Source organism: Elaeis guineensis, chromosome 12, assembly GCF_000442705.2.
Source record: "Elaeis guineensis isolate ETL-2024a chromosome 12, EG11, whole genome shotgun sequence".
Lineage (NCBI taxonomy): Eukaryota > Viridiplantae > Streptophyta > Magnoliopsida > Arecales > Arecaceae > Elaeis > Elaeis guineensis.
Window position 1 is genome coordinate 1,100,879 of NC_026004.2, and position 22,191 is coordinate 1,123,069.

The 22,191-nt window shown below is 39.0% G+C and overlaps 1 protein-coding gene across 2 annotated transcripts; it reads left to right on the forward strand.

The window, feature by feature from the left end:
* Positions 1 to 3,982: 3,982 nt before the first annotated feature.
* On the forward strand, positions 3,983 to 14,672 carry LOC105055689 (lysine-specific demethylase JMJ703). Of its 2 annotated transcripts, none has more exons than XM_010937611.4 (12): positions 3,983 to 4,592; positions 6,917 to 7,206; positions 7,501 to 7,572; positions 7,670 to 7,747; positions 7,845 to 8,345; positions 8,823 to 9,050; positions 9,303 to 9,464; positions 9,657 to 10,025; positions 10,100 to 11,696; positions 11,942 to 12,045; positions 13,093 to 13,290; positions 14,106 to 14,672. In XM_010937611.4, the coding sequence occupies exons 2-12, from the start codon at positions 6,922 to 6,924 to the stop codon at positions 14,421 to 14,423; spliced, it is 3,912 nt and encodes a 1,303-aa protein (XP_010935913.1). In that variant the 5' UTR covers positions 3,983 to 4,592; positions 6,917 to 6,921; the 3' UTR covers positions 14,424 to 14,672. The 2 variants fall into 2 exon arrangements, with proteins under 2 accessions (XP_010935913.1, XP_019709704.1); XM_019854145.3 differs by lacking the exon at positions 3,983 to 4,592 and adding an exon at positions 4,702 to 4,944.
* The last annotated feature ends 7,519 nt before the right edge of the window (positions 14,673 to 22,191 follow it).

The following is a 22,191-nucleotide window of genomic DNA, read 5'->3' on the forward strand; positions in this document are numbered from 1 at the left end:
GGTTCTACAGCAGCTAATAAGATAAGGCTGAAAGATGTTTATTTGTTGTTTCACCAAAATTCTGAAGGTAGTGATAATGTCTATTTTAAGAAACTATGGCAGCTTCAGGTCCCTCTTAGAGTGAAAATATTCTGATGGAAACCGATGTAGAGAAGGTTGCTAACTAAGGAATTAGTATGTCATTTCAATATTATTCCAACGGAACAAATATATTGTGTGTTCTATGTTGATATGGTGGAAACTTGTCAGCACATATTTGTTGATTGTGCTTATGCTAAAGATTGTTGGCCGATTTTTAATAATGTTACAGGATTAAATTTGTATCTGCCTTCATTGTAGCATATTAAGCAGATCATATTTGACTTTCAGCTTGACAGTGAGATGCGGCAAATAATTGCTCGTATGGTGTGGGCTATATGGAAAGCACACAATCAGAGATTGTTCCATAACAAACTATCTCCTCCTCAAACTCTCAGGGATGCCATGTACAACTTGCCAGATTTTATGCAACATTGATATTCTATGCAGCTTGGGGGCATGCCATTGAACTGGGGAGCTAATGTTTCAACTCAGCTGAAACCTATAAAACCAAAGTTGGTATGTTGGCTTCCTCCTCCAATGGGTGTCCTAAAGCTAAATTTTGATGCTTCTATTACCTCTGATGATTTTGCAACTGCCTTCATTATTTGGGACCATCATGAAAAATTAGTGAGAGCTGGAGGTAAGAAATTGCTACCCTCTTATGTTCCTCATGCTGAAATGGTGGCTGCCTGGATGAGCTGCAGGGTTGCTATTCATGAGTTGTGGGTGGAGGGTAATTCTTTGACAGTTGTCTAATAGTTGAATCAAAAATCCAAAACGGCTAAGTTGCTTCATTCTTTGTTGCAGGATTTGAATATTTGGAGGCACACCTTTCAAGCTTTTCGGGTCACTCATATATTCTGGGAAGCCAATAGAGCTACTGATTATCTGGCTAATAAAGTTAGGATCATGGACTTTGATATTGGCCCAACAGATCATTTACAATCTGATTTTATGGATATTCTTTTGTCTGATTATAGGGGGACTCATTTTGAACGATGATGCTGATACATTATTTTTGGGTGGTTCTTTACTCTTAATGATGCGTCTCGCTCTTATTTTTCCACATCAACAATGTCGGCCATGCCACAAGCTGAAACGCTGGGAGAAAATAAATTGTTATTGGAACTGTGTCAGCTCTGAGTTCACTTATTACAAGGTCTATCTAGTTCTTCTATATTTTTCTTGCTATGAAACCTGTGTGCAGCCTCTTCCTTGCAAATCTGTATACCTGAAGAAGGGTCAATTGCTTTCATTTGGGATGACTGAGGGGAAGAAACAATTAATTTACTGTCATGGACAGTATTGTGTTACTTGTGGGCAGGTTTCTCCTTGCAACATTATATTCCTGAAAGGAAGTAGATTATTCTTATTTAGGGTGACTGTGGGAAAGAAGCATTTTATTTATTGTTATCACCAAGCTGGTTAAATGTTCTAATGCCTATATTTTACTTTGAACCCAGGTTGTCAGGAAGATATCACTGGAGCTAGCTATGGGGAATTAAATACTATAAATCCTACTTAATCCAGCTTTATTACAGCAGCTGTTCACAGGGTGTTGGCATGTTAGGAAGGTTTCAGCTCATCCACAAGGTTTCAGTCTGGGGTTTCATCAGGATTTTCAACATTGGGATGATTTTTTTACTTTTGTTAATATACCTACTGCTTACTTATTATTGCTGTTATCATATTACTCCTACTTTTGGTTCAAGATTTTTGGAGCCATCTCATTACACACTCAGGTTCTGTCCAGATGGTTTCATTGGTACAACCAGATATTGCTTTACAGGCTTTCCTTATTTGCATTTCTTAGTGAAAGTTGGTTTGCTCTAGGTTATTGCATAAAGCTGCTACTATTTTCACTCTTATATGCTATACATCTATTTAGGATCTTTTAGCAAGCTATTCATTATACTTCTGGATGTTTCACTGCTCACATGGCTGCTGTTAGGAAGGTTTCAGCTCATCCACAAGGTTTCAGTCTGGAGTTTTATCAGGGTTTCCAACATTGGGATGGTTTTTTTATTTTTGTTAATGTACCTACTGCTTACTTATTATTGCTGTTTTAATATTGCTCCTACTTTTGGTTCAAGATTTTTGGAGCCATCTCATTACACACTCAGATTTTGTCCAGATAGTTTCATTGGTACAGCCAGACACCGCTTTACAGGCTCTCATTATTTGCAATTCTTAGTGAAAGTTGGTTTGCTCTGGGTTATTGCATAAAGTTGCTACTATTTTCACTCTTATATGCTACACATCTATTTAGGATCTCTTAGCAAGCTATTCATTATACTTCTGGATGTTTCATTACTCATATGGCTGCTGTTAGGAAGGTTTCAGCTCATTCATAAGGTTTCAGTCTGGAGTTTCATCAGGGTTTCCAACATTGGGATGGTTTTTTTACTTTTGTTAATATACCTACTTCTTAATTATTATTGCTGTTATCGTATTGCTTCTATTTTTGGTTCAAGATCTTTGGAGCCATCTCATTACACACTCAGGTTCTGTCTAGATGGTTTCATTGGTACAGCCAGATAGTTTTACAGACTCTCCTTATTTGCATTTCTTAGTGAAAGTTGGTTTGCTCTGGATTATTGCATAAAGCTGCTACTATTTTCACTCTTATATGCTACACACCTATTTGGGATCTCTTAGCAAGCAATTCATTATACTTCTGGATGTTTCATTGCTCACATGGCTGCTCTGTTTTGTTAATTGCACCACTCTGGAGGTTTACTTCTCTGAGGATTTCAACAGACTGCCATTTCTCTTATCCTCTGTTCTTATGTTGCATACTGATAACTATGAAGGACTCTGTCACACCTTTTATATTTCTCATTCTCTCAAGATAGCTATCATGCTGGGTTATGCTGAAGATTTTTTATGCTTTATTGGGGATTTTATTGTCTTAATAGTTTTATATCATTTGCTGGATATGGCACATTTGTTAGTATCATCTTCTGTGCCATGCATCTGTTATACAAAAATGCTTCTCATTTATGCATATTCAACAACTACAGTGGCTGTTCATGGTCTCACACAGCTGAGTTTGGTTTGTATTCTATGGTACAGACTTCTGCAACAATTGCTTCATTTTGTGTTCAGCAATACCACACTACTAATATTACTAACATGTTACAAGTAAACTGCTGCAATGTTGTTTCATATAATATACTGTTCATCAGTCTCTTTATCCATTCTTTATGTTTAGACCTTTTGGACATCTGCCTGCAGTTAATAACTTCGGATCTTCAAGCAAGGAGTGATCTCCCTGCACAAATCAACACGTTATCTTCTTCAACTTTTGGGTTTCCATTTTATGTATTATTTTGAATTACCTCTGTTTTTGGTTGGGCCAAAGTGGTGTATGTGATCCATTTTTTTGGGTTGTAAACTTTAAATGTGAAATTTTTTGTGCACCACGTGGGTGCAGAAAACTGCACACCGCATGTGGTGACTGGATCACGCATGGGGCCGGCTCCATGCGTGATCCAATCATCATGCATGATGTGTGGCTTTCTGTATCATACGTGGTGCACAAAGAATTGTTCAACTTTATATACTCCTCAGTCTTCTTATTAATATAATTTGATTTATCAAAAAAAAAGAAAAAGAAAAAGAAAAAGAAAAGAAGAAGAAGAAAGGAGGAGGAGGAGGAGTTGCACTCACATTAGAAGATGAGCAAAATCGATTCCAAATTAGAGAAAGAGATGGAAGTTGAGTCTTAAAAGCTAATAGGGGACCTAATAGGATGCAATCTCACGTAGCAAACTATATTAGGACTGTATTATGAAATTCAGCGACAAATCTTCCTCCTAAATTTTTAAATATTTTATAAGTTGATTCTCACGTATGTATTTTTATATGAATGATATAATAAATCTTGTTTACCCAGAAAGAAAAAAAAAAAGGAGTGGATTCTTACGGTTGACTAGACCTGGTATTGTACAGATTGGGCCTGGAGTGGAACCCATTCATTCGGATCCACGCCAGGTCCAAGCCATCTGTAAGCCAGCTGTTTCACATAGTCATGCAAGGGTCGTCTACGAAGGTGTCGCCAACTGCGCTCTTCCCTATCTAGGTGGGAATATAATAAATTCACGGTTTATTATTATTTTTCCCTCTCTCTCTCTTTTTTTTTTTTTTTCATGATAAACTCAACAGATGCCCTTCTGGGTCATGACCGATTCTTTCATGCTTCCAAGTCTTTTATTATTATAGTTAAAGCATGAGGAGTGCAACGGGGGTCTTGTGTCACTACCGCCCATGGTTTGTTCTGGGCAGCGCACAAAACCACTTTCCCTGCTACCACCATCAAGAACTGGTCTGATTAGGTTTAGGGTTTGATTTTTGATAGGAATCTTTCAAGAACCGGGTAATTCCACTTTTGGGCAACTTTCGTTTTCGAATTGAAATTCTTGGGTCTCTGTCTCTTCTTTTTGTAGTCTTAAATTTGTCTTCAGTCCCACCGCTTTTGGCAAACAGAAGATATGGCTCGTCAAGAATTTGTAAGTTCATGATCTGAAAATAACGTGCATCATATAGTTTCATTGGTTGTCGTTGGGTTTTCTTGTTTCCGTGTTTCTTGTGTTTAACATGAATAGTAACTGTTACACAAAAAAAAAAAAAAAGTGTGGGAAACATATGATTCATAGAATCTTGTGTGTGGAAATCATGTTATGGAGGATCAATCATATTAATCTAACGAAACATATGCAACTGCCGTTATATGGATGTGTACCAATGATTTGGTTCATCTTCTCGTATCATTTTTTCTCTTTTTTCCCCCTAATGATGGTTCATCTTCTCGTATCTGTGCAAGATCAGAGTTTGTTAAGGCTTCCCCTGACAGTCTATGAGGTAGCACGAGTAGTCTAGAACTTATAAGCTGAATTGCAATTTGATTGCTTGGACACATCTAAGTTTCTTGTTTGATTGTTTATAATTATTTTTAATATGTTTCATTCATGTTTATTTAAGAATATTAAGATCTAGGACGTGCCTGACAAAATTACAATGTCCTTCTCTAAACTTGAAACATATTGATTGGATATGAACAAAGATACAAAGAAATGGTGGATTCACGTCCCAAACTTCTGTTTTTGCATAACCAAATCTGCCAATTATGATTGTTGGTGTTGGAACCTCAACCCAGAGTGGAACAAATCTAGCTAGATGAAGTAAACCCACTAGAAAGGCGAAAAAAATCTTAAGAAAGTGCTGTAAAAGTTGATTTTCTCTCATAGCCGCCTATTAAAGCTTAAAATAATAATAAAACATAATTCACTGGTTTGAATTTTAGTTTTTGAATATATGGAATTCGGAACATCTGAAGTGAAATATTATACCTAATGCAAGGTTTTTTTTCAGCATCTGGTGGTGTAAACTTGAACTTTGAGTCTGGCTCAGGATGCTTTGCTAAGCCTCTTCTCGTATAAAATTGCGACGGTTTTTGCTATGCATATACAACTCATAATAATATCACTTTGTTTACAATATATGGAGTTTTGAGATCAGACTGGAGGTTGGTAATAAAAAATTTGATGTGAATCTTTGACATATTGAGATGTAGAACTACTACATTTACTATGTCTGGAATTATACAATCTAAACTATGATTTTTTTTAATATGTTGTAGGATCATAATCATAATCATCCATCTTTTTTCCAACTATTTGGGTTTGACTTTATGGATCCTCATTCACCAAGAATTCCCATCTAGGGTTACCTCTGATATTATTCCAAGTTTCTCCGTATACTTCCTCACAACCTCCATCCATATTAATTTAGGTCTTCCTCTTCTTATTGCAATACAACTACCAATTTGGTTGTACCATACCATTTCATATGTAAATGGGAACATTATGAAAAAGTGAAATCAAGTTATCACAGAATGGAGTGGGTGTGAATTTACAATTTTATGTTAGACATTATGAAGAAACAAAATTAAGTGAGAGTTTACCAGAATGAAACCATAGCTCATTGATCGCTTCCAGGTATCTGTTTGTTTCTCTCTTGCTGTTCTAAATGCCTGCAAGTGATAGATAATATGGGCATTCATCAGATGCGTTAATGTCCAGAAAAAAGAGTACTTCTATGCTTCTTTTGCAGATTCAGCATCCATGGTCTACTGAAGATCTTTAGAAATTTTAGATCTGCAGGACAGTTTCAGCAAAGCTGAAATCTGGTTTGCCTTTCATAAAACACCGCCATAATCTATAAATTGGAGATATGCGTTCCCCATTTTTTAGTTCATCACAGTTGGCAGCAAAATCTTATTATACAACCACTGCCTAGTTTACTCTAATCTAAAATTCAAACCATACTGGTACTCCAGGAATCTATATTTTTCCTATATTGTCATGCAAGAACTTACTTCACTGTTGCCTATTTGTGTTTCTTTCCCTCAAACCTTTGGACATTGTTGATTGCATGTCTTCACTCTCTTGGAAAACCCAAAATCCCGGGTGACGTTTGGCAATGAATTTCTTGCTTTACATATGATTCTTTACATATTTCTCAGAAGGCTTATCTTTCAAGAAAATATTTTGAAGTATTAGTTGATGGGCAGCTCTTAATTTAATTGTATTTTGTAAATTTCATTACATGGAAAGGCAATGCTTCTTTCAACTCTAATACCTGCACTATTTGATTAATTTTCACCAGTCTGTTTGTTCCTGCACAATTCTTGGTGAGATTTATGTTTCTGATGCAATTGTAATTTTTTTTTTTCCTGATTTCAAACATTCATATGTGTTTTGATATTGCGAATGGAGATAATTTATAAGAACCTGCTGAACATGTCTAAGCAATATAATATTCTTTCTTTCAGGATTGATGGGGACAAAATACATAGAAGCTGATGTCACAGATGATCCTGATGGAATATCTCCAGTTCCACCAGGTTTTACGTCACCTGCATCATTCACTTTGCAGCGGGTCCAGGATGATGTTATGGTTTCGACGTGTGCTTCTGATTCAACACAGTTAGGGAGGGAAACCGACTGCAGCGTCTTGGGTGATAAGACGTTGAGGAAGTCACTTCGACATAAGCCTTGGGTGAACTACAGTCAGTTTGATGATAGCTCAGAAGAAGAATCTGATGCTGAGCTGTATAAACAGGTCAGTACTTCCTAATGGAAATCTTTTATCAGTCTCTCTCTCTCTCTCTCTCTCCCTCTCGCGTGTGCGCGCCATGTGTGTGTGTTTATTTATTTATTTATTTTTTGTGTTTGGTGGTGACATTGAAGACATTGGATGACTATGAGACATTCATAACTGAGGACTATTTAGCACTTGATACCTGCTCAAGCTGCTTCTTGATTTTTTTGACAATAATGATATGGTGATGTCACATGTGAGACCTACATGTGATTTGATCACATTGTAAACGTATGATCACCTACTCTTGTGCAGAATGCGCCCTCAATCCGCTGCTTACCAAAAGGGGTTATTCGAGGATGTGCCGTGTGTAGAAACTGTCAGAAGGTTGTTAAACAACATGCTTTTTCCACTTGCTTTATTCTTTGACCACTCTGAGATTTGTATTTTTATTTGTTAAAGTGATGGTCCCATCTTGTTACAGGTTACAGCACGATGGTGTCCGCAAGATGCATGCAGACCTGTCCTTGATGAAGCCCCCATATTTTATCCATCTGAAGAGGTTTATGTTATATATGGGAATCTTTAAAATCCAAGCTAATGGTCGAGTCCCTTATGGTACCAAGGACTTCTATTCATGAGTTTTGTTATATTTTCAGGAATTTGAAGATACTCTCAAATATATTGCAAGCATACGCCCAAGTGCGGAACCATATGGAATTTGTCGTATTGTTCCACCTCCTTCTTGGAACCCCCCATTCGTTCTCAAAGAGAAAGGTGTATGGGAAAATTCAAAATTTGCAACTCGCATCCAACAGGTGGATAAGCTTCAAAATCGTGACACTATGAAAAAAATCTGCAGAAACCATTGTATTATGGGGAGGAAAAGACGAAAGCTTGCAAAAATGGGGGGTACCAATAATGAAAATCTGGTGGAAGCTAGTCTGCTTGGATGTCTAAATAGCATTGAGAGGTTTGGGTTTCAACCTGGTCCAGATTTCACTCTGGAATCATTTCAGAAGTATGCAAATGACTTCAAGGAGCAATATTTTTGCAACGACATGCATTTTGATTTAAGTTCTGGGCAATGGGGACCATCACTGGAGAATATTGAAGGTGAATATTGGCGGATAGTTGAGAGACCAAGTGAAGAGATTGAGGTATTGTAATAGGCTGAAATAAGTGCAAATATCTGCATAGATACATGCATGCACATGGATGTTTCATTCCTTGTATGGCTTATACGTTGATGCCACTAACACTCAACATGAGCAAATGCACATGATTCTTCAATCAAAAATCCTGAGATGTCGTGGGCCTTGTCATTGGTGGTAATCTATGCATTTTCTTTTTGTTAGATGTTCACTTGTAGTGGGTCTAGCTCTCGAGTTTGTGTGAGAGAGAGAGAGAGAGAGAGAGAGAGAGAGAGAGAGAGCATATCACTTAATTAGATTGCTTTTTATCAGTTCACTCTCATGGAACATTCACATGCATATCCTTTATGGATTTTGTATTTTTACATTTTATATAATAAAATATAAAGTGTTTGCTTCATTTGTTGGTCACAGCTAGTGACCATGCCAGCTGCACATGCCTGCCTCCCTCTTAAGTTTCATATAGTAGAGATGCTTTCGCAGGTGCTCTATGGTGCTGATTTGGATACTGGAATTTTTGGCAGTGGTTTTCCCAGAGCATCTTCCTCTATGACAAATTTTGAATTCAAGGATCAATATGTGAAGTCAGGTTGGAACTTAAACAACTTTCCTCGGCTTCCAGGTTCTGTGCTCTCCTTTGAAAGCGAGGACATTTCTGGTGTTGTGGTTCCATGGTTGTATATAGGAATGTGCTTTTCATCATTTTGTTGGGTGAGATGCTTGTGGCCAGATTGACATTAATACTGCACAAATGCTTTGGTTGTAAGTTACAAGCATATTTTATATATAGGTATATGTGTATATGTACATTGATACATCTTGGGAAGCCATATGTTATTTAACTAGTGACATCTTTTGATCTTATTAGATTTGCTGTCTGACTGATTTAGTTGAAGGAGATATGGTTTTTTCTGTAGTCCAATTGATGTTATAATTATAAAAGTTGGTTGTTTTTGCCTACAGCATGTCGAAGACCACCATTTATATTCATTAAATTACCTGCACTGTGGTGCTCCAAAAATATGGTACGGAGTGCCAGGAAAAGATGCCCAAAAGTTGGAGGCAGCCATGAAGAGACATCTACCAGATTTATTTGAAGAACAACCAGACTTGCTTCACAATCTTGTGAGTAATGATATCATTATGCAATTCTTTTTTTGCAGTTAGATACATGACTATCTGTTGTAGGATCAAGGGTCACATATTGCATGCGGCTCTGACATAGTGCCTCAGCTTCCTAAACTTCTACCAATTTTATGAGAAAAAATTGTCTTATGTGCGAGAGATTTCATGTTTTCTCTGCCCCTTCATTTGTAGGTGACTCAATTTTCTCCATCATTGTTAAGATCAGAGGGAGTGCCTGTTTATCGCTGCGTTCAGGATGCAGGAGATTTTGTCATCACTTTTCCTCGAGCATATCATTCAGGTTTCAACTGCGGATTCAATTGTGCGGAGGCTGTAAATGTGGCTCCTATTGACTGGCTGCCTCATGGGCAGAATGCTGTCGAGCTTTATCGCGAACAGGGACACAAAATATCGATATCCCATGACAAATTGCTACTAGGAGCTTCCAGGAAAGCAGTTAGAGCTCAGTGGAATATCTTATTTCTGAGGAAGAACACATTAGATGACTTAAGATGGAAAGATGTCTGTGGATTGGATGGCATCCTAGCAAAGGCACTAAAGGTGAACTTTGTATGTAGGCTGCTTGGTGTTATATTATGTTTTTCTTTTGCAACAACTAATTCTTTCTTGGTTAGGCACGTATTGAGATGGAACGTGTAAGGAGAGACTTCCTTTGCTCTTCTTCTCAGTCAAGAAAAATGGACACTGGTTTTGATGCTAATAGTGAGAGAGAATGTGTTGTTTGCCACTATGATTTGCATCTTTCTGCTGCTGGATGTCCATGTTCTCCAGACACGTTTGCATGTCTGATCCATGCAAGGCAGCTGTGCTCATGTGCTTGGAGCACAAGGTTCTTTCTGTTCCGCTATGAAATCAGTGAACTCAACACCCTATTAGATGCTTTGGGAGGGAAGTTGAGTGCAGTTCATAAGTGGGGGCTCTCAGATCTTGGGTTGAGTTTGAGTTCTTATCTCTCAAAAGACAGAGCACGAGAACCCAAACCTATAGATAAAGCTAACGATAAAGAAACTAAAGAACAGGGGCCACTAAATCAGAGTTGTTCTAATAATGATGCAAGGACAGAAATTAGGGCATCCAGACTGCAGCCATCCTCCTTAGAAGTACCAAAGGAGGGAGAAAAGATAATGCTTGACAAAGTTGATTCAATACATTCAGTTGCAGATCACTCATCAACCAAACCCACAAGCCTATCAGTTTCTAAGGATCTATGTCCAGTGGAGAGGTGCTTAACTAGGGATCAAAACTTACATTCTGGAGAAGGATACAGAAGATCAAATTCTAGATCATCTGATTATTCAGGACAGATACATTCTTCCAGTGGTACAAGATTATCTGACTATTCAGGACAGATGCATTCTTCCAATGGTGCAGTAAGCACCAATCTGATGCAGAGTAATTGTAGTGAAGTAGCCAATGTAAAACAATTTAGCAGCTCAAATATGACATTATTGAAGCCAGCAGAAGAAACATCTTCTGGTGATGCAAATGCTAGATCAAGGATTAGTGAACATAAAGTGGCATGCAAGTTGTCTGGTAAACCGATGGAAGATCTCTCTGTAGAAAACTCAATAACTTTTGCCAGGCAGGCAAACTGCGATGATAAGGTGACTTCCTGCAATTCTCACAAGGATCAGGTTCTTGTAACACCAGATACAAATGCATCCATTAGAAATGACAAAGATATCATTTTGCTAGCTGTTCTGGAAGAGTCTATTAATTTTTCAAATTCAGCATCTGTTCAGGTGAAAGACCAAGAAGAAGGAACTTGCAGAAAGGATTTCTCAAGTTTACCAAATCAACAAGCTTTAAGATCCTTTACTCAAAATAGACCCGACTGTGCAATGTCTACCACTGGGCCCGTTGCAAAAGCAATTTCAGATCATTTGGCCGTAAAAGAAGTATGTGGTAATACTTCTACAGATATTGGTAATCATCTTCAGCATCCTGAGCTTTCTGGTACCGTTAAACCAAATGATGAAAGCAAAGCAGGGAAACCTGATTTAAACTCTCATCTGAACCTGATGGATAGAGGAAAACCAGTTACAAGGCCATCTTGTTCATTAAATAGTCTCGATAGATGCAACAGTCTTCAGGGGGGCCCTCGCATGGCCAAAGTGGTGCGGAGAATTAATTGCACTGTCGAGCCTTTGGAATATGGTGTTGTGTTCTGTGGAAAATTATGGTCCACCAGTCAGGCCATATTTCCAAAAGGTATCAGCGATAACATGTTTAATGTGTTTTGATAAATCTTGGAAGATTCTATCACTTGTTGATTTGTTTATGACCTTTGCTTCTTACTTGCTCACTCTTGGATCATGCAAAACATTAAGTGACATCAATATGGTTTGGTCTCTTTTGTTCAATCAGGAAACAAACAGAATATAATTTTAATGTTCTATTATTTAGTTGTTTAATTTTACTTTGTTCAGCAGTTCTCTTAATTTCTTTAAATACAGGATACAGAAGTCGAGTTAGATACATAAGCATTCTAGATCCAACAGAAATGTGCTACTACATATCCGAAATTCTAGATGCTGGACTGCTTGGACCTCTATTTATGGTGAGTGATCTTTTTCCTTACAACCATATGTGATGTAGTCATGCTTTACATTTCTTTTCCTGTATAATGTAGTGAGTAGTGACTGTCTGAAAATGTTAAAAAAACCATTGATATCAGAGTATCACTACTGCTGTCAAAATATTTCTGCATTTGGTTAGTCATTTTACCCCTAAATTTAGACAAACTACTGTATTGACAGATCCAAGAATGTGATGGAGCAACACTTCGCTCCATGGAAGACAAAAAGAGGCAATGTAGTCATTGACAATCTAATATCTACTATTTTAACACCATCAAAAGTTATTTTGTCAACATTTTACCCATTGAATATGCGAAGAAATGGAGGGGTATCTGATCAACAGTTTATTTTGTCCTAATGTTTTTTGACATCTCTCTCTCTCTCTCTCTCTCTCTCTCTGAGGCAATATTCTGGTTCTTTCTGCAAGAGTATGGCACCTAATGTCAGTTTAACAATAACAGTCTCTGTTCACATCCATTATACTTTTTTGTTTCTCTAGAATATTACCAGTTGAGATTTCCAATTGGCTCCTTTCTTGTATGTCTTGCTCCTCAAATCTGGGTAATTCTGCTTGTTACTAGTCTCATCATGATCATGATAGTGGGAAACGTTTTCCGCTAAGTTTCTTCGGTTTGTGGTGTCATACCTCAATATCAATTTGATCACTTCTTGTGTTAACAACTCCATAACTAACAAGGTCATTTGATCCTTTGTGGTATCTTGGATCATCTCTGTCAGATATTAGAACTTTTATGGCAATTTTGATTTCTTATTGTGGCAAAATGAAGACCAGACAATATGTTTGAATGGATTTGATAAATTTATTTCATCCATACAAAGGTGTGTTAGCCTTCTTGGAACGATATCAACCTTTTGGAAGAGCTTATCAAGCAAACCCAGAGCGATCTATTTGAAGTTTGAAGCATTATACATCAAATTGATGTTAGTCTGGCATAACAGATTGCATTTCATACTGCTTGAAGATTAAACAGATGTTGTCGTATCTTTCTGCCGTCCTTGAGTTGCAGGTATTTGTAGAGCATCGTCCAAGTGAAGTATTTATTCACATGTCGGCCGCCAGATGCTGGGACATGGTGAGAGAGAGGGTGAACCAGGAAATTATGAAGCAGCACAAGGTGGGAAGAATCGACCTTCCATGTTTGCAGCCCCAAGAATCTGTTGATGGCCTCGAAATGTTTGTTTTGTCATCACCAGCGGTTATGCAGGTGAGTGTAAATATCTTTTACTGGTTTGACACTCCCTCCTATCAACCGCTTGACATAGATATCACCTAAAGCTTTTAATATCAGACCCTTTTTATCCTGTGAATAAGTAAATTGTGTAATCTTCTCTTCCTGGTGATATCAATGCTGGGGTAAACCTAGGGGCCACCCTTGTCTACGAATATTATTTGTTTAAGTTCTAAGCGTGTCTGGCAACAGCAATTACTCACCAGTCTCAATTCCATATGTAAAGTGGTGATTTGTGTCCTGTGAAATTTGACAAAGTAACCTTTGGGTTATGGATCTTTAATTTCCTATAAAGACTCAACTATAGACTGTCTCCATCTACTCTCTCAAAAACCATGCAAAATGCAACTTGCTTAGTCTGTGAATGACAATGGATGTTGACAATGTAATTTTGCCCAAGTGTAGCGAAGAATGTCGTGCAACTTTCTAAAGGTATTTTTACAGTTGAATTTTTTGTTGCTTGCAGCAAAGGATATTTTTTTTCCTTTTCAGTGGAAACTAGGGGCCAGCAAGTGTAACCATGCTTGTGAATATTTTTCTTGACTTTTGGTTTAGCTTTCAAGATAATGTATACTTGTAATCTTGGGGATTACTTAAACTATTTATCGATACCCATCATTACATGGCAAAAAAATTTTGCTAATTAGTTCTGGAGAATGGTCTATTTTTATTTTATTAGTCCATTAAAGAGATCTGTTACTCCGCCGCATCTACCATATCCATTTTTCCCACTATATGAGATAAATTGGTTCAAAGTTTAAGCTTACATATAAGTCTCTTGATCCTCCCAGGTCATCGAGGCACTTGATCCGAGTCATGTTTGCACAGAGTACTGGAGGTCCAGGCCCCAAGCTCAGGCCCCATCCCTTCCAGCTACCTTGATCCAAGATAATGGGTCAAGTCCTATAAAGGACCAAGGCAGTGAAGAAGGGCCCTTGCCTGTAGGCTCCAATATTGTGGCCCTTAGGATTAGGAGCCTTTTCAAGAAGGCCAACCCAGAGGAGCTACATGCTTTGCAGAGCATACTTAGCGGTGGTGCTCCCAACAACTCGAAGCATCGAGTCATCCAGTTTCTGAACGAAGAGTCGGAGAGCCGCAAATCTAAATAAAAGATATGTTAGTCACTGTTGGCATGACTTGTACCGGGAGTCTGGCAGCTAACTACTACTGGAGTCTCTGCTGTGTCATTATGCAGGTTCGAATTGGTTTTGAGCTGGAACCATAGACAAGACTTTTTCTTTATACTTCTTTTTTACCTGTAAATTGGTCACACATACAGAACTCGCAGACCGGAGGCAAAAGCATTGTATCTATAACCCTCTCATTCATTCTATTAAGATCCCATAAGCTTTCTGTGACATGTCATTTGTTAAAAAATTATTCTTTTATTTCAGTTTTGCTTTGAACAGTTCAAGGTTTCTTCTAATTGTTACTGATAGGACCCTCCAGGTAACAGAAGTCCATGTGCGTCGATCAGCCTGATTCGTTCGATGAGACTTGGCCTGGCATGCAGTCCGAGCTATGTGAGTTATCCAGTCCGAATGTTGAGCTTTGATTCCTTGGTTGTGGATCTTCAAGGAGATTCCAGTGTCCGTTTAAAATCTTTGGATTCGGCAAATCCAAATTTTTAGACGGACGTGGCCCAACTTGGCATAAATTCTGTTCGCTTAGTGGCCCAACTCCGTAACGTCGTTGGGTCATCGGAGTCCGTGAAGTGCAGGAAACCGGTCGTGCGGTCACTCGACAAAACCAAAGAAAACGTTTCAAGTTGAAAAAAAGAAAGAAAACACAAGCATTTTGAAGTATGACTATAAATTACTTTTGGGGGGGAGGGGGGAGAGAGAGAGAGATGCATGAATGTTGCTTTAATCTCAAACGTGCGTTCAGGTGAATAAGACCCTCACATGGCACGTATTACATAGTTGTCAAGTACTGTGTAGATCCCTGTATGGTGAGTTGCCTGAAAGGCTGGTTAACTCTGCAGTACATTCCCCATGTAGGTGATATTGATCCAGGACACAAGAGATAGAGATGGGGATCATGTAAGATTCGGTCTATTTACTAGGTGCCTTGTCACATTAGGACACGAAACGGAGGGATGTTGGGTCGCTTTTTTTTTCTTACAGTGCTGCTACGGAACCATGCTTAATTAATTTCTTGTCTTATATGGTAGTTGGAGATCGGAGTAAGAGATGAGAGTTGGTGAGTGCCATGTGAGGATGGGGCTAATCATTAAACGCAAAGTGGTAGGAGGCAATAGAATCGTGTGTTTTGGTTGGTATAAATCTCTCCCCTTTTCTTTTTCGTAGAATATCTCCCCACCTCTCTCTCTCTCTCTCTCTTTTCTTTCTTGCTTTCATGTACACGTAGGAGACGAAGTCTGGAAAAAAAAAAGAGGAGTGCTCACTGCGTAAAAGAGAAGATAGGAAGAGCAAAGAGCAAGTGCTTCGAGTTTCTGTTCGAATTTTCTTGCGCATAAATAATTATACTCGATCGCCCAGGTCACAGGCTGATGATATGATGATGGTAGGCGAGCACTGGCTACACGATAAGGGCGTACATCCCTCCCCGCCCCCCACACGAAGACCAGCTGTCTGGAGACCAACCCAACCATCGCTTGGCTCCATATCAACTCTACAAACCTTGCTTCTCCACCCAAGTGAACGGTCCTGATACCATGTACCCACCATCTGTCAGACCGTACTTGCTATCATCACAGAGATGACTCGTGGACATAAATGGAAAGCCAATGGAGGAGGGGTCGAGGGTTGAGGAATGGGCCGACCGTACGGTCAGGTCAAAAACACGAAGGCATTATTTTACATGCTTCCCTCCATCTCTCTCTCTCTCTCTCTCTCTCTGCCCCTCCCCACACCCCTACCCCGCAAATTAATATTAGATGGGCATGGGTCCCACTGAAGCCTACAACCCTAGACATGGCGAATAATTTAAAAGATTAGCATGCTGACAAAATAGTTTGATACTGCCACTCCATGCCAGGCCTTGCGTTCTTAATGATTGAACCCTAATAAACCAAATATAATGTATACAGTAGTGCTGCGAACCAATTACAGCGGCATTGTCCGGCTTTTCTGCTAATTGAGATAACCGGCATTAAATATCTGTTTGGTCTCCGATGTAAGAGTTTTTTATTTCCCCCTTCTTATTTATAAGATTCTAGTTAGAGTGTTTGGAGGTAAACAATGGCTATTATTTGCGATTAAAACAATCACCAATGAGTAGTTGACACTATATATGATACTAAATTGACAAAATCTGTCGCTTGCCCAAAAACTATGCTAATAAGATCAATGACTAGGATTTACTTGGATCAAAGTTATTTGTCCTTGTGTTGTGCCACCTTATGCTATTGGTTAATACACTGGGACCATACTTCGAGCAAAGTGTGGAAGAATATCTGACGCACCGCTCTCCTTATCTGGCAAGTATAGGGAAAGCCTACAAGAAATAGGTTGGGGAGAATCTATCCTCTTATCTGTAAATTGTACCAATCCTCGTGCTATGTACCCATAATTAATGCACTACAAGGTGAATTAGCTGTGTCTCAATGCAAACATTAGAATAAAAATCATATGAGACAGATAATATAAAAGGTCGTATTTAGCGAGCTTCACAGTATGCCACATATTTTTTAATATTAATTTTAAAATATAAATTTAAAAATTAAAAAAAATTTATTAATAAAATTATTAATTTTATGATTAAAATATTTTTTTTATTTTCAGTATATAATGATACATACTACATGATCTTATAATACGTACTAAAAATATAATCAGATGATATATACTGTAAATTTTTTGATATACATCCAGCAACGATTTAATACATATTTACAGCTAAATTTATACGTAGTTTACCGAATATAATTTTATCAGTATAGAATATATAATTAATTGATATACATCTAGCAAAATATTCATCCTACGTTCCAATACACACTTTTAGATAAAGTGATACGCAGTTTTCAAAACACAGCATTCATCAATATGCAGCATATCAGTAAATAATATATATTAGACGACTTATTAATACATATTGAAAATTTTTTTGATACACACATAGTAACGATCTAATACACATCTACAGATGAATTGATATATAGTTTACTAAACTTAGTATTCACTAATATATAGTATATGATCAGTTGATATATACCTAGCAAAATATTCATCCAATATCCCAATATACACCTTTAGATAAAATGATATATAGTTTTCATAAATTTTTAGATGCAAAGATCTTAGAATAGAATAGGGATGTGGAAGAAGAAGAAAGACCTCGAGGTGTATATTAGATCATTGCTAGGTATGTATTAAAAAAGCTTATTGTTATATATCAATAAGCTATCTAGCGTGTATTATTTGCTTATATGCTGTGTACTGTACTGATAAATGTTATATTTTGAAAATTATGTATCACTTTATCTAGAGGTGTGCATCGAGATACTGGATAAATATTTTACTACATGTGTATTAACTAGTCATATACTGTATATTGATGAATACTAAGTTCGATAAACTATATATTAATTTAGCTATAAGTATGTATTACATTATTACTGAGTGTGTATCAAAAAAATTTATAGTATGTATAATCTGATTATATATTTAATGTGTATCATATGGTCATGTATGTATCGTTATGTACCGAAAATGAGAAAAAAAGAAAATATTTTAATTACAGAATTAATAATTATTTTAATAAATTTTTTTAATTTTTAATTTATATTTTAAAATTAATATTAAGAAATACGTGATATACTGTAAAATTCACCCCACATGATTTTTTATAGTGCCCACCCCATATGATTTTTGTTCCAAACGTTATATCTCAATATATAACTCTTGAGCTTGTTGAGGTAGGCAAATGGAATTAAAGCAAGGTTCTGAGTGCAGATGGGATGCGATTGAGAGAGATCAAGTCCTGCATACGCTAATGCAACGGTTGAAAGTGAGGAGTGAGAATATCGAATCCCCACGAGGGCACGACGAGCGCGACTGTGGAGGTACGAGCTCAGTCACGCGGTGCCTTGATGCGACGTAAAATTTTACCGTACAACCCGAAACAGCCTCTGAGACGACGCCACGTGTCCGGATGGGACGCGCGCACTTTGGACAACACCACCGGCGGGCCCCGTCGTCGGTTGTGGGACCGGCCTCCCTGGGGTCACATCACCGCCAGTCCTGTCGGGCCATTTCCTTTGAACAGGTGATCCAGAGGGCATGGACGGAGAAGCCCTAGACGGGGGGCAAACTTATAGTTCAATCCCTCAATCTTGCCAGCATTTCATACAGATCCCGTTGGCCTAAAAAATTTTTAATTGGAGCCTTCATCGAGTGACCATCCTTCGCCCCACTCATCCATCATTCATTGTCGTTATAGCTCAATCTCAGACAACGAAAGAAGCCCTGGTGCTGATAAAACTCCAGAAAGGAGCAGAGATAATAAACTGTTACAGTGCCATTATATCGAATACTTGGTAGACTCGTGGTCATGCCTTGGGGCTCTGGAACCACTTCATGCAATCCTTCAGCATAACCAGCGGCTTCAGGTCCAGTTTTCTGTCGAAGAGAACGAGCATAAGATTTAGGGGAGGCAAGATCAACGACAACGCCACTAGGTCGATGAGGGCAAGAGAGGCAACATGGTATGGGTGGAGGAAGGACTGCTAGGGAAGGCGTTCTCGCGGTACTTTTGTTTTTTTCCTGGTAGAAGCTCGTGGTGCCTAAAACAAACTCCTCGTTTGATGATAAGGCGTTCAGCACAAGCATTGGTTCTCGATCCTCCTTGGCTCCAAGAGTTCGAGAGAACTAAAATCATAACAAAATTTGTAATTCGTATATTATGCACTGCTTCGATGAGATGCAATTTATTGCGAAATTGGAAATGCATGAACATATCCATTAAAATTTCGAGAAGCTGGTCCAAACCGCCTAAAAAAGAAAAGAGCGTGAAATTAATGGGGTATACAAGTCAGTCATCAGAAAGATGCAAAATTATTGCAATGCCTTTGTGATGTAATCCGCTTGGATACGGTATGTTTTCTTTGGTTCTCATCTTTCGCCATCCCCATGCAAGAGGATGCACACAGGCAGCACAAATTGAATCTCCAGAACCAGGGATACGGACGAGCAAATGTAGTGCTGCAGTAATTATGCTAGCCAACTCCTCAATAACACAAATTAACATTGGATATTTCTCTAATTTATTAGGTTTTAACTAAAACTAATAAATCCCAGAATTTAACATCAGAAATTTTTTTGAAGAATAATTTAACATCACGAATTAAATAGATTGTTTCAGTACTCAACTGCATCATGTGTCCATGATAAATTTGTAAAATAGCATCCTCTTCTTTATTGTTAAGCATATTGAATTACCATCTTCTTATCATACTAATCCAAACAATATGGCTGCTGATATTTTCTTATCAGTCTTGATACATTTTATTCGGTACCATATTATTAGGCCAATATATTGATATACATATTATTGTAATCCAGACGTAATATATGGAGATTTCATCCTCGTCCCTTGCTTTAACACTTATCATTGGAGCTATGCAATTTCCATTACATGAGAAGTATTAGGAAGCTGGTGCATCATTGGCTTTCTTACCTTAAGAAGTCCTATCTCAGATTATGATTGTTGAGACAGATCCTCGTCACTTAGCCAACTTCACAAAGTCATCCTCATCGCTTCGCCGACCTCACGAAATCCTCCAGAGGCCGATATCATCACGAGGAGGCCAACCTCACGAAGTCATCCTGAGACCAGCCTCATGAGGAAACCGACATCATCACGAGGAGACCAACCTTATCACGAGGAGGCCGACCTCATGAAGTCATCCAGAGACTGATATCATCACGAAGAGGCCAACCTTACGAAGTCATTCGAAGGCCGACATCATCACGAGGAGGTCGACTTCACAAAGAGGCCAACCTCACAAAGTCATTCGGAGGCCGACATCATCATGAGGAGACTGACTTCATTGGCAGGCCAAGGCCGAGTTCATTAAGAGGCCGAGGCTGACTTTATCAGAAGTCATCAGAAGGCTGACTTCTTTCTTGGTGTCTTATCGATTCTCCAAACTGATGACTAGATTGTACCACTCAATGAGCTCCTTCAACTGACTTCCTGACATGGGTGTCAGCCGAACAATAGAACGACAGACATGGCCATCACACCATCCTAATAGACCACATCAGTGCACATTGCTCAGATGCCATATCCTGACTATCTGGTTACGCACCATAATGGGATGTTACGAGGCCATTAATTATGCCGCACGCATAATAAGGCCCACCGCCACGGCCACCTATGCGCCGAGTAGAAGGCACACCTTCTTTTAGAGTTAGATGCCCATGCGGTGCCATACGGCTGACAGGATATGATTGACATGATCATTTGTTCTCCCACCATCTATTTTACTTCCTTTATAAATAAAGATAAGCGGAGACCCCTAAAGATATGTTGGCCAACACAGTGCTAAAACTCTGCTGCTCTTTTCACTATATTGAGTCACCTCGCTGACTTGAGCATTGGAGGGTCCTCACTGAAGCCACCTTTGGTGGGATTTTCTTTGCAGATCTCTCTCTTCCGACGTCGAGCGAAGACCCCTGCCATTGTTCACCGGCAACCTTTCGCTCTCGCCTTCGGCTTTGACTGTGTGCACCTTCTCCGATGATGACATACCATCTTTCGGCATTTCACCGGCTTGCATATAGGTGCGACATCTAGTCGGCTCTAGGCCGACTACCCCAACCAAAGAAAGGCTGCAATAGTTTGACGCGCTAGGTAAGGGAGACAATCGAGTAGAAAAATATTTTTTCTCTCTCTCAAGAACCTCCATGGTTAAGATGAGAGCACAAAACGCCTTTGCAAGCTCTGCTTAACGCTTATCGCGGTGTGGCACTCCTCTGGTGACTCACAGAGAGCCGAGCACTTTATGACCATCGATGACAATAGTGCACCAGTAGTTCGCTACTCTCGTCCAGTAGATGAAAAATCTGATGGAGGTGCCATGGTGTCCAGCAGCAGCAGTATCGGCCAGAGGAGATTGTGCCGCATATATATATGCGCCTTCCCGACACGATTGCTAGACCTAATCTCTGACCTATCGTTCGACTCAATGCTCCTGTCGGATGAGTTCTCGACACGCCCAACAATCACTACATCTTGACAATCGACGTGCTCCACGTACTAGCTCTCCACATACTGGCTCTGATGATTGCTAGTCTCTTTTTTCTCGATGAGCTCCATGAGAAGACCGACCTCATCAGGTCATCCGAAGGCCGACTTCATCCGGAGACCGACCTCATCAGGTCATTCGAAAGATGATTTCATCCGAAAGTCGAGGAGAAAATTTGAGAAAAAACTCCGACAAGATAGACAAATTTGAGGAGAAAATTTAAGAAAGTCCATCTCACCTAGAGGCACGCTACAGCACGATGGCTAGCCACTGAGCTAATAGGGATAAAATCCTGAGGGACCCATGCTGCACGAGATCCATCCCGCTAGGCTCCCAAAGGGGACAATACCTTTGTGAGGTCTCATGCGGGTCCAAACCATGGTCTGCCCCATGCTGTACCTCAGAGAGGCACTTTTTGGGCCGCAATATCAGGTTGCACATGAGATCTAGGCGAAACAAAGTCGTGAGACACATGCGGCCTATGCCCACATTGGTGGCTACAGCCCCACATATAGCCAAGCCCATGTTGTCAAAGTGGACAATTTTTCATACAAGAATGGGGCCGCACGCGGTTCATCTCGTCCGTTTCTTAAGCCACCATGACAAAACCCTAAGGCCCCCACAGTGGTGAGATGCTGTTTGCTCAATGCATTACTATTCCC

Bases quoted from the DNA above. Each gene is read 5' to 3' on its own strand.
- LOC105055689 (XM_010937611.4), top strand. From the start codon at position 6,922: ATGGGGACAAAATACATAGAAGCTGATGTCACAGATGATCCTGATGGA. The intron at 8,346-8,822 runs GTATTGTAATAG...ATGCTTTCGCAG, and splicing joins GACCAAGTGAAGAGATTGAG to GTGCTCTATGGTGCTGATTT. The intron at 11,697-11,941 runs GTATCAGCGATA...CTTTAAATACAG, and splicing joins TCAGGCCATATTTCCAAAAG to GATACAGAAGTCGAGTTAGA.